The sequence below is a fragment of the Macrobrachium rosenbergii genome, chromosome 30 (assembly GCF_040412425.1).
Source record: "Macrobrachium rosenbergii isolate ZJJX-2024 chromosome 30, ASM4041242v1, whole genome shotgun sequence".
NCBI lineage: Eukaryota > Metazoa > Arthropoda > Malacostraca > Decapoda > Palaemonidae > Macrobrachium > Macrobrachium rosenbergii.
In genome coordinates this window covers 31,847,215-31,859,428 of record NC_089770.1, presented here as the reverse complement: position 1 = coordinate 31,859,428, position 12,214 = coordinate 31,847,215, and the positions used below count along the sequence as shown (strand labels likewise).

General features: G+C 42.4%; 1 protein-coding gene across 1 annotated transcript in view; it reads left to right on the top strand.

Annotated features, from left to right (window-relative positions):
• LOC136855154 (uncharacterized) overlaps nucleotides 1–11,409 on the top strand; it is a 27,195-nt gene extending 15,786 nt beyond the window's left edge. The window contains exons 2-4 of the mRNA XM_067132058.1: nucleotides 5,824–8,328; nucleotides 8,881–9,084; nucleotides 10,276–11,409. Of these exons, the coding sequence (XP_066988159.1) occupies nucleotides 5,925–8,328; nucleotides 8,881–9,084; nucleotides 10,276–10,595 (2,928 nt within the window). The 5' untranslated portion in view covers nucleotides 5,824–5,924 and the 3' untranslated portion in view covers nucleotides 10,596–11,409. The remainder of the gene's footprint in view (nucleotides 1–5,823; nucleotides 8,329–8,880; nucleotides 9,085–10,275) is intronic.
• The last annotated feature ends 805 nt before the right edge of the window (nucleotides 11,410–12,214 follow it).

Here is a 12,214-nt window from a genome sequence, read left to right as displayed (position 1 = left end):
TCGGTCATCTGTCCGGCTAGCATCCAAGGGAACACGTGGGTGGTGGCCGGAGTTCACAGAGGGAAAGTATATTTTGAAAGGCCACGTGGTTAGTAGCTAACAGAGGGCCAGGGCATGGCCGTGATTCGGGGACTTCACTCCCTCTCTTCCAGCACGCGTGTGAGAGCGAGGCCTCGTGGTTTGTCGCTTTTATCCCTTCCTATGGGGCAGGGGGCATGTCCAATCACATAGGTAGTTGAGTCATGTTCAGCTGATGCCCGCAGGGGGGTTTTGCCTGTAAGAAAACGACCAGACAGATTTACTTTTGCCTCGGAAAGGAATTACCTACTTAAAGGGAGTGGCCTTCAATCCGTTTTTAATCCCTTGTATTCTGACTGTGCGAAATATCGATCGGCCGACAGTAAATGAAAACAACAAAAAAAAAAAGAAAAAGGGGGAAGAAATTTGCTAGCGAGTTCTTGCTAATTATGATACCTCCCCATACAAGATGATGTCCACACCTTCTTCGGGTGTGAACATCGATATACAAGAATAAGCGGCAAATGCTTTACGTTACTCTACATTCTGCCTTGCAATGAACTTTACTCCTAAGGATTTATGAAACTGTGACATTACTTTTAATAACACATTGGGACAAATTTCTTTAACAGGACACCAGGTAGTTTCAACACTTGCACAAGAGTAATTACTTTGGATTTGGTTACACATTGATAAATTTATAAAGTGACTCGAACAATGTGAATTAATTAGGATTATAAGACCAAGTATATGAGGCTATGGCAAACAAATGAAAAGAAAGGTTATTGTTTAAGAATTAAAATACATTGTTACTTAATTTTAGATAAAATGCATGCGGTTAGTACAGTCTGCCTTGAAGAGGCTGTATAAATGAAAAAACAGTGTTTATTTTTTGTAAATGACATCCCCTTTACACGATATTGTAATGACTATACATATTCGCATTGGTAATTGTTTAGCTAATAGTTCAATGCAAGCTGATGGCCAGCCCGCACACAGGGATTTTGACAGTCGTATGTGGGCGAGAGTATTCGCGAGTTTTAATTCGCTAACCTTAAACTACGCTAATTTTATGCGTCCACTGCCCGCACTCGAGTACTCAATGTTATGACGGGTGAGCAGACAAAAGACGTGGGGTCTAGGACAAACAGAGTTCTTAAAAGGAAGGAAGGGGGAAAAAGGAATAATAATAACAAAAGGAAAATTAACAAGATGTTACGCATGAAAACGTGACCGCATATGAAAGGCAGAACACGTCTCTCAGAGCTTACAAAAGGGGCATTTAAATCACAAGGGAACGAGTCTATGACTTGCAATTCAATTAAAAGGAAAGATAAGTAAATAACTAAAAGAGAGTAAATGATGTTGGCAGCAGAGCTAAGGGAAAAAGAGTGAGGGAAGATAAATAAATAACTGTTAGGCGGGAATTTATCGTCCTTCACCTATAAATTACGGCCCGGACTATCACTTCAGTCCCAGGGCGAGAAAAGTGCACTGAGGGGCGCGACTCCTTCAGGAAGAGCTGACACCCACGCCCTGTGCCAAGGTATGGGCGCAAGGGCGTGCCACTTCTCACTGTTATTCTCAATGATTTATACATTGTGTGGGGAATGGTATCCCGTACTTAATTGCCTCTTGTGGTGGTAATTTAAGGAACGATTAATAAAGGATGATAAGAGATAGAAGTTCCTGAGGAACGGAAGAAGATAACGGAGGGCCTGACATCCCCTTCTGGATTAGAGGTGCCAAGACTTTCGAAAAATGAAATGGTGGCACGGGTGCCAGGGGAGCTCTAGAGCTCTTTGTAAACTACCTGGAAACTGCCACGCCTGTGGCAATTTCGCCTCGAACCTTTCTTAAGGGGACAGTCGTACTCGGCCGGGGAAGCGGAAGGCCCAAGACCAGAGGGCGGCACGGAGTACCACCTGGGCCTGCTGCTGCGACAGCTGACGCAGGAGGTTTCCAGGCTGGTTCTACCATGATCCGTCGCAGCTCTTGTAGTTCATCAGCCAAGTGAGAGATGGCAGAATCCTGACTTGCAATTGCATTGGCGACGGGCTGAGGCAGAGAGGAGGCGGTCGGGGGCGGCGTGAGTGGCTCGCAGGTATCAATGACCAGCTCAGGCATGGGTTGCGAGGCCGCACCTTTAGGTGAGCTTCTGTTGTGGTCGAGAGGAACCGTCTCTCTTACCGACGCTGGTAGCGGTGCCAGGCCGGGGGAAGAGAGGGGGTCCTGAGTTGGATCCCGTGAATGGAGATCGGGGTAGTGCTCTGGCGCTGGCACTAGGGCAGAGTCAGGCACTATCAGAGGTTTCTTGGGCTCGTCGGTCAGGACGGACGAAGCTTGGCACTGCTCGGTGCATGCAAGTGGCACTGGCAGGAATTTGGCATATCCGGGAAGGAGATCTGATTGGGGCCCTGGCACTGGCACTGAGGCAGGGCCGGGCACTGGAATTGGATCGGGAACCAATCGAGGGGGCCACTGTACATCGTACTCAGGTGGCACTGGTGGGGACCGCACGTCCTCCTGGTACCCAGGGGGTGCCAGTCTTGACTGAGGGAGAAGCGGGGGAGGATTAGTCGCGCCCGCGGAGTGATTCGGGGAATGTGGACCCCTAGATTGTCGTGATTTCTGTGGGGACTGAAAGTTCTGTCCCAGGATGACGTCATAGGATGTTAGGATGCAAGGGCTTCAGTAAAAGGGCAAGGCGATGGGGACTTCTCGAAACTCCAAGCAAATGGAGTCGGTCATCTGTCCTGCTAGCATCCAAGGGAACACGTGGGAGGTGGCCGGAGTTCACAGAGGGAAAGTATACTTTGAAAGGCCACGTGGTTAGTAGCTAACAGAGGGCCAGGGCATGGCCGTGATTCGGGGACTTCACTCCCTCTCTTCCAGCTCGTGTGTGAGAGCGAGGCCTCGTGGTTTGTCGCTTTTATCCCCTCCTAGGGGGCAGGGGGCATGTCCAATCACATAGGTAGTTGAGTCATGTTCAGCTGATGCCCGCAGGGGGGTTTTGCCGGTAAGAAAACGACCAGACAGATTAACTTTTGCCTCGGAAAGGAATTACTTACTTAAAGGGAGTGGCCTTCAATCCGTTTTTAATCCTTTGTATTCTGACTGTGCGAAATATCGATCGAGTTCTCGCTAACAGTAAATATAAAACAACAAAAAAATATATAAAAGGGGAATAAATATTGTCCTACATTCCATGCCAACCCCAAAACTGAGCGAGTTCTCCTAATTAACTGAATATATATATATCTTCCTTCCAACATATATATATATAGAGATAGAGAGATATATAGAGATAGAGAGATAGATAGATAGACATAGACAGACAACATTCCATGCCAACAGAAAACTGACAGAGAGAGAGGACTGTGTAACTCAATCACCCAAAACTTTCTTCCTTCTAGTTTTTGATGAGTCCAGAGAGAGAGAGAGAGAGAGAGAGAGAGAGAGAGAGAGAGAGAGAGAGAGAGAGAGATGCTTCCTACATTTCACCCCACCTTAAAAAACTAATTTCTCTCTAGTTTTTGATTGAGTTCATTTTCATTATAGTTTTTCAAGAGAGAGAGAGAGAGAGAGAGAGAGAGAGAGAGAGAGAGAGAGAGAGAGAGAGAGAGAGAGAGAGAGAGATGCCTCCTACATTCCGCCCTCAAACGTAAATATGATTTCCCTCTCAGCTGTTTGATTTAGTTCTATTTTCATTATAGTTTTTCAGAGAGAGAGAGAGAGTGAGAGAGTTTGGTGCCATCCGATGGGGCATGGTGGCTGGGCGGGGCTAAGTGCTTCAGAGACATGTGATTGGTGGAAAAAGGAAATGTTGGCTAAAAGTAGGTGGGTGGATCGGGGGCAGATTTGAGATGGGGAATGGGTTGGCATCTGGCCAAGGAATGGCCGACTGGATTTGGGTGGTCCTAGATGGCCAGGAGGACATTCTAGAGGCCGAAAGGTGTTTGGGGCAAAAAGAAAACGGGCCAAAATTAGGAAATGGCACCTATGTCAGATTTTGGCCATTCAAGGCTTCATGGTTCAGGCCCTTAACCTGCCCATAAGGTTTGGTGCCATTCCGATGGGGCATGGCGGCTTGGGGAGGGGGCTAAGAGCTTTGGAGGCTTGTGATTGGTGGAAAAGGGAATATTGGCCAAAAATTAGGCAGCTGAACTGGGGGCAGATTTGTGGTAGGGAATGGGCTGGCAGCTGTCCAAGGAATGGCCGACTGGATTTGGGTGGCCGTAGGTAGCCAGGTGGTCGTTCTAGAAGCCGAAAGGTTTTGGGGCAATAAAAATGGGCCAAAATTAGGAAATAGCACAAACATCGAGTTTTTGGCAGTCGAGGCATCGGGCAATAAGCCCTTAACCCGCCTGGCCACTTTGGTGCCATTTCTACAGGGCATGGCGGCTGCACTGGGGCTAAGAGCTTTGGAGGCCTGTGATTGGTGGAAAAGAGAAATATTGGCCAAAAATAGGCAGGTGGATTGGGGCAATTTATGGTGGGGAATGGGTTGGCAGCTGGCCAAGGAATTACCGACTGGATTTGGGTGGCCCTGGGTGGCCATTCTACAGCCCGAACGGTGTTCTGGTGAAAAAATGGGCCAAAATTCAGAAATGGCACCAATGTTGGATTTCGTGCAGTTGGGGCATCAGGGGCTAGGATAACCTTTGGTGCCATCCGATGGGGCATGGCGGCTGGGCAAGGCCTAAGAACTTTGGAGTCCTGTGATTGGTGGAAAAGGGAAATATTGCCCAAAAATAGGCAGGTAGACCGGGGCATGATTTGTGGTGGGGAATGGGTTGGCCAAGGAATGGCCGACTGGATTTGGGTGGCCCTAGGTGGCCAGGTGGCCGTTCTAGAGGCCAAAAGGTGCTTCAGGTGAAAAAATGGTCAAAATTAGGAAATGGCACAAATGTTGGATTTTGGTCACTCAGCACATCGCGGGGCCAGGCCCTTAACCTGCCCAGAAGGTTTGATGCCATTCTGATGGGGCATGGTGGTTGGGCGGGGGCTAAGTGCTTTGAAGGCCTGCGATTGGTGGAAAAGGGAAATATTGGCCAAAAATAGGTGGGTGGACCAGGGGGTGATTTGTGGTGGGGAATGGGTCAGCAGCTAACCAAGGAATGGTTGACTGGATTTGGGTGGCCCTTGGTGGCTAGGTGGCCGTTCAAGAGGCCGAAAGGTGTTTTGGCTGAAAAAATGGCCAATATTGAGAAATGGCACCAATGTTGGATTTTGGTCAGTAAGGGCATCGAGGGCTAGGCCCTTAATCCGCCCATATGGTTTGGTGCCATTCTGGTGGGGCATGGCGGCTAGGCGTTGGCTAAGAGATTTGGAGGCCTGTGGTTGGTGGAAAGGGAAATATTGGCCAAAAATAGGTGGCTGGACTGGCTGCAGATTTTTGGTGGGGAATGGGTTGGCAACCGGCCAAGGAATGGCTGACTTGATTCGGATGGCCATAGGTGATCGTTTTAGAGGCTGAAAGGTGTTTCTGATAAAAAAAATTTGCCAAACTTAGGAAATGTCGGATTTTCGACAGTCTGGGCAATTGAAGTCTAGCCCTTAACCTAACTTAACCTAAGCAAAATGTCTGCTTCTTCCCCTTTCTCCGGTCTCCTCCATCCATCAGCCTATTCCCTTCCTCCAATTCATCAAATTCTCTCTGGTTCCTCCTTCTCTTATTGATCTCTCCATGAGTAGTCAAGTTAAAGCTAATATTGACACTGCTTCTCTTGTTATCATTATTACTGATGTTTCTCTCATTCTATTTCCTGCTCTTAACTGTTGTTATTCTTCTCTCCCTCTCAGGTTGTCTCTTCCTGAAGTCTTTTGCAAGAGAAAACATGGACGCACAAGCATAGATCTCTCTCTTCCATAGCCAACCCCCATCATTGATTATTAAAAATAAAATGGCTTCCTCCTCAGGATTAGTTTCTTCCCCCAGAATTTTGAAATTCTTGAAACTTTACCATTTTGTGAGTCACTGGGGGAAGGAAGTGGTTTATAAAATATACAACCTAAGCTTTCTCCAAGGACAAAAGAAGCAGATCCGTGAGATTCTCATCGAAAACGAAGTTCCACTACAACGGAAGAAAAGCGCTTTCAATAACCAGGAAATTGAAAATCTTACAGAGAAGCTTCCGGAAGATCTGGACATCACAGTGATGAACAAAATCTGCCAGGCTCTTTGGCAAAAGGGGGTGAATAACCCTGGTGATGAGCTCACAGGATTAGTGAAAAAAATCAAAGATGAAAGAAATATCATTAGCCATGGAGTCCCTGATATGTCAGACACTGACTTGGAAAGTAAACTCAGAGACTTTCAAGCAATGCTCGAGGAAACTCTCGAACAAACCAAGTCTCTCTTTCCAAAGTACAGTGGTGCCATAGATGGTCTTAAAGCAGAGATCAAAGATGCTCTTCCAAAGACCCTGGAAAAGATCCGTGAGAAATATGACCCCTCAAACCCTCAGGATGTACAAAGGCTTAAAGAAGAAATTAAAGAGTTTGGGAGTGAGCTTTCTGACATGATACGAGAATCCTCTGAAGCTGAACTCATGTCTCTCCATGGACGCTTCTGTCAGATTTTGCCCTATGACTGGCTCACTCAGTATGGTACTACGGATCCAGGTAACATCATGGTCTGTTTACAAATGTCTGATGATCAGGGGTTAAATAAAGGTCCCCATGGCAATAAAAGTATCATTGTAAATCAAAAAGAAATCTTCAACATTAAAGATCCAAAGGGAAAAGGCTTTGAAGTTGTGATTATATCTGGTGATGCAGATTCTGGAAAGACCACAATTCTTTGTTCTTATGCAGAGGGATGGTGCAAGAAGACAATAGATATGCCAGAACTCTCTTCCTTCCCATTCCTTCTCTGCATGCAGTTCAGGAATCATGATCACGACAACTTTGACGACTACCTTAAGAGCTTGATTCCAAAAACTGTTGCTCAATTTCCTTTTGATCTTGTCAAATCGGTAGTCCTGGGTTCAAAGTGTTTGGTCTTATGTGATGGCTACGATGAAGCCAACGTCAGTTCCAAAACACTTTTCAGAGAAATGTTGGGACTTAATTCAGATAACATGAAGTTTGTCATCACAACACGTCCAGGGAATACAGAGGGACTAACAGATATTGTGAACAAAGGAAAACGTTCCAGAATCAACCTCAAAGTTTCAGGTCTTCAGGAAGAGGATATGAAATTGCTCACAGAAAAGCTCATTGGCCACTTGTTGAAAGATGATGTCACCCAACAAGAGCAAATGAAAACAGAGCTGCTCCAGAAAATAGCAGAAATAAACACTGGCACTAAAGCCATCTTGCAAACACCATTGTATTTTAACCTGTTCATTCTCCTTTACATTGAATGTCCAGATTTAAGGGATGAAATGAGCACCAGGACATCAGTCTACTTACAGCTGAGAAAACACAAGCTCAAGAGAATCTCCGACAAGACAGGAATCTCTGTTGAATCACTGGGGGAATTTGATGCATTGTACAGAAAATGGTCTCTGAAGCATTACACTGAGATTAAATATGAATGGTCTGAGGCAGATGTAGGAAGCTTTAAAAAGGAGATTAGTTGTCCAGAGGTACTTCAAAACTTTGATGCCATCATGTCATCCTATTTCTCCATAAAGAAAACAATGAAGCATCTGGAAATTGTGAAGGTGTACTGCCACAGAAACAGAAGTGAGCAGGAGTTTGCAGCCGCAGGCAGTATCTGTGATGACATCATCACTTCATGTGGAAGGAGGCCACAAGGAGGAGGAAACATTGTTGATGTGCTACGGGCGAAAGGATTATGGGATGGAAGTGATCAAGACCAGTTATTTAGGAGATTAAGAGAAGTGATTTCCTTCATAACAGGAATACTTTACGGTACTGAGAGAGATGTATTACACAAGACAATAGATAACATTCATGAACTCTATGTATCGTACAGTCACTCTCATGGTAAACATGATGCCCTTTTGGATCCATGCATCGAAACTAGATTGGACGGTAAGGTTCTGGATTCACTTATGCAACAGATGGAGAGAAAAACATCTCTGAAGGACCGAGTAGTATTCAGAGAACCCAAAAGTCTTTATGTCCTTCCGTCCTTACTGCCTAAACTGAGGCCCAAAAAGATTGGATTGAATTTTTTCTCAGATGTACCAAAGGATCTTTCGCAACTAAATGAAACTTTAAAAGCTGCATCTCAGTCGAATGTCCTCACAGAGACTGCGATCACGATACATCTAAGTGAATACGCCCAGCGTTCAGGACGGGAGGAGGAGGTTTTGCATCCAGTGCATGAATTAGGTAAGTAGGAACTTCTTCTTCTTCTTCTTCTTCTTCTTCTTCTTCTTTTTCTTCTTCTTCTTCTTCTTCTTCTTCTTCTTCTTCTTCAACCTTTACCCCTTTAATTATGAAGTACTAAAGACTTCAGCCATCACTCAAAAACTTTAGCTTTTTTAGTTATTTTTTGCTTCTTCTTCTCTTTATTCTTCTTCTTCATCTTTGGTAATGACCTCCTCATGAGTTATTTATGTAGAACAATTCTGAAGAAGAAGGAGAAGAAAGGAAAGAAGCACTGTCACTGAATTGCCTGTTCCTTTTGATAAAAGATTATAAAGGGTTATGTCAATACATCGGCATGTGTCATATATATATATATATATATATATATATATATATATATATATATATATATATATATATATATATAATAGAATTATATAACAATAAAAACAGCAACAGTTTAATTATAATGCTTTTTTCTATATAGTGTCATTATTATTATTATTTTCTGTTGTTGTGGATAATAATAATAATAGCAATAATAATATCTCAGAATTTCCTCTCATCCCACAGGATTGGGCATTCATGATGATGGATACAAAGACCTGGAGAGCCTTCGTCCCTTTTCTCTCATGAGTTCAGCAAAGGAACTGATATTGACATACTCCATGCACGATGCTCCTGAGGACCGTATTGCCCAAGTCATAAACAGGACTTTGGTTCCCACAGACAGGGACAAAGGAAGAACCATTGATCTAGTGATTTACCTAAGTAAAGGTGAGTATCAGTATCATCAAAAGTCAACTGTGACTCAAGAAACTGTTACTGTTCCTTTTCCTTCTTTTGCCGACCAACATCGCTAAGCCTGAAAAGCGAATTATAAGGAAAACAGAAAAGATCTTGCATAAGATCAATTCGCATGATACAGCCATCCTTTTCAATAAGACTTGTTTAATTAAGAGAGGGTCTACAGTATATAATAGTCATAATATGTTGAATGAATGCATTACAAGAAAAAAAAGTCTACGGTCGCTGCATAGCCAGGTTTCGTTGTCCTCCTCCCCCCCATCCTCCCCCTCCTCCCCCGCCTAAGAAATAGAAAAAAATGTAAAAGTTGGTTGTTGTGATTTCAGTTCAAACATTATATCTATTATATTATTGCAATATTATTAGATTCTTCTTCTTCCTCTTCTTCAAACGTCGTCGTTGGCCATCATCAGCGAACGTGAGAGGAAGGAAAAGGTGAAAATTAATCATCGAATGATAATGGAGGGGGAGGGGCGAAGAAGGAGAAGGAGAAGAAGAGGGAGACCCTGTCGCATTAAGGAGTCAGGAAGGAGGAGGAGGATATCCGTTAGGATAATAATAATAATAATAATAATAATAATAATAATAATAATAATAATAATAATAATAATAATAAAACCTTCAGCCACAACTCAAACAACTTTAGCTTTTTACTTATTGTCTTCTTCTTCTTCTTCTTCTTCTTCTTCTTCTTTTGGTAATGACCTCCTCATGAGTTATTTATGTAGAGCAACTGAAGAAGAAGAAGAAGAAGAAGAAGAAGAAGAAGAAGAAGAAAACAGGCGCTGAAAGGAAATTAGAACTGTCACTGAATTGCTTGTTTGTTTATTTTTTTTGATAAGAGATTTTAAAGAATTAGGTCAATATATCGGCATGTGTGTTCATCTCTGTCTCACTATATATATATCATATAGTATATTTATTATATATATATATATATATATATATATATATATATATATATATATATATATATATATATATATATATATATATATATATATATATATATATATATATATATATATATATATATATATATATATATATATATATATCCGTGTGTGTGTGAGAGAGTGAGAGAGAGAGAGTGATGAGCAAAAATGAGTGCAGGTCAAGGACAGTAGGTTTTAATATCCTGCCATTTTTGTCTTTCCTCAGATCCTGACATAAAGCTTCTACTCCAGTCGCTGACCATTCCACCTTTGAGGTCAATACATATTTATGTACGTCTTGGCACAAAGATTGTTGATGCTGAATATGCTGAAGAACTGAAGACGCTGTGCTTGTTGAAGGGATTAGGAAGATTAAGCAGTAACCTTTGGACTGACGAAGAAGAAGAAGAAGAAGAAGAAACGGATGATGAAGAAGAAGAAGGACAGAAGAGAAAAAGGGAAGAAGAGGAAGAGAGAGAGAAGAAGAGAAGGAGAGAAGAAGGAGAAGGAGGCTCCACCTCCAGGGAGGGAGATGTCACCCAGTGAAGACTTGAAGAAGACGCATCGCAGGAAGGAAGGAAGGAACAACCTGCCTCCTGCTGCTGCTGTTTCTCATGAAAGGCTTTCGGTGAATTTCGTCCCGGGTCTCTTTTGCTCCTTTAGTGCCGTTATTCTTTGTTTAGAGAGAGAGAGAGAGAGAGAGAGAGAGAGAGAGAGAGAGAGAGAGAGAGAGAGAGAGAGATGGGGTATGGTCAATAATAATACCTGCATTAGTCATGCCAGTGGAAAGCCCACAGAGGCTCATCAGCAGCAAGTCTATCCTTCACTGAACCTCCTTCTCCCTCTCTCTCTCTCTCTCTCCTGTAAGGGTGGCTTCACAGAAGAACGAGAGATTATTCATTGACTCATTCACGCTTCCACTGCTGAATCAGGGAGGAGGAAGAAGAAGAAGACCCCTGTGCGGAAGACTCCCATATTACAAGTCGCTGAACATACCTGTATATACCCTTCCACTCCAACAGCTCCCCCTCCCCCAGCTCCATTCATAGCACTTTCTAGGTCCTCCTCCCTTAGTCTCCAATTCTTCCCACATGACCAAGCCACCTGAAAGCACTCTTCTCCATCTCTTTGCGCTTCTGTTCTGCTGTGCTGGTGTCACTGAAAGGAAAGAAAAGGAAAGGAAATGCTTCTTTCCATCCGATCCATCGGAGTTGATTGTATTAATATTAAGGCCATATTCAACAGGGATCTCTTCTAACATAAACAGGGAACTATTCCTCCATATTTCAAGTTATGTTGTTCTTTATATATGCATTGTCATGTTTGCTTATTAGTAAGGATCACCTTTAAGAGTTTTTGACCAAGCTATGTATATATATATACATATATATATATATACATATATATATATGTGTGTGATATATATATACATATATATATATATACATACATATATATATATATATATATATATATATATATATATATATATATATATATATATATATATGCTGTATATATATCACATATTACCACAGGTGAAATTGCTCCCAGTACATAGGATATATATACATCACTCTTGCTGCATTCTCTAATGCTTTATCTAATCTCCTACCTTGCATCCTAGTTTGTGGCCCATTGCCAAAATGTTGTTGGCCAGTCTGACAAGTACTGGGGACATTTTCAGATCATCGTCATATGTCATGAGAATGTCAAATAATACTCTGAATTCTGTCTACATACAGATGAGGAAATGACTAAGAATTGCTACATATTGTTATCATTTGTTTGTTTTTTGTTCTCTAGACTATTATATGTCTGTCAGCTTTCTTTATGTTGTTTTGCAGGGGAAGAAAGTAGTGGTCATTCATGAAGGTTCTGCTGAAATGTTTGTACACTAAGGCTTCTTCTTTATTAAGCTGTATATCAAGTTCCACTTGTAAAAGTGACAATGTTGAAAATGTTATATAATGTTTTTTTTTATTGTTCTGCTTTGACATGTTTTTGTGACTCTTCAGATTTATTTGTTCATCTTTTGTGTCCTTTCCTTGGACCATATTTGAGATACTGTTGCATTTTTATATCTATAATATTCCAGTCAATAGACTTACCTATAAATCTATCTATTTATCTGTCTACATACAAATACTGAAATGCCAAGGATG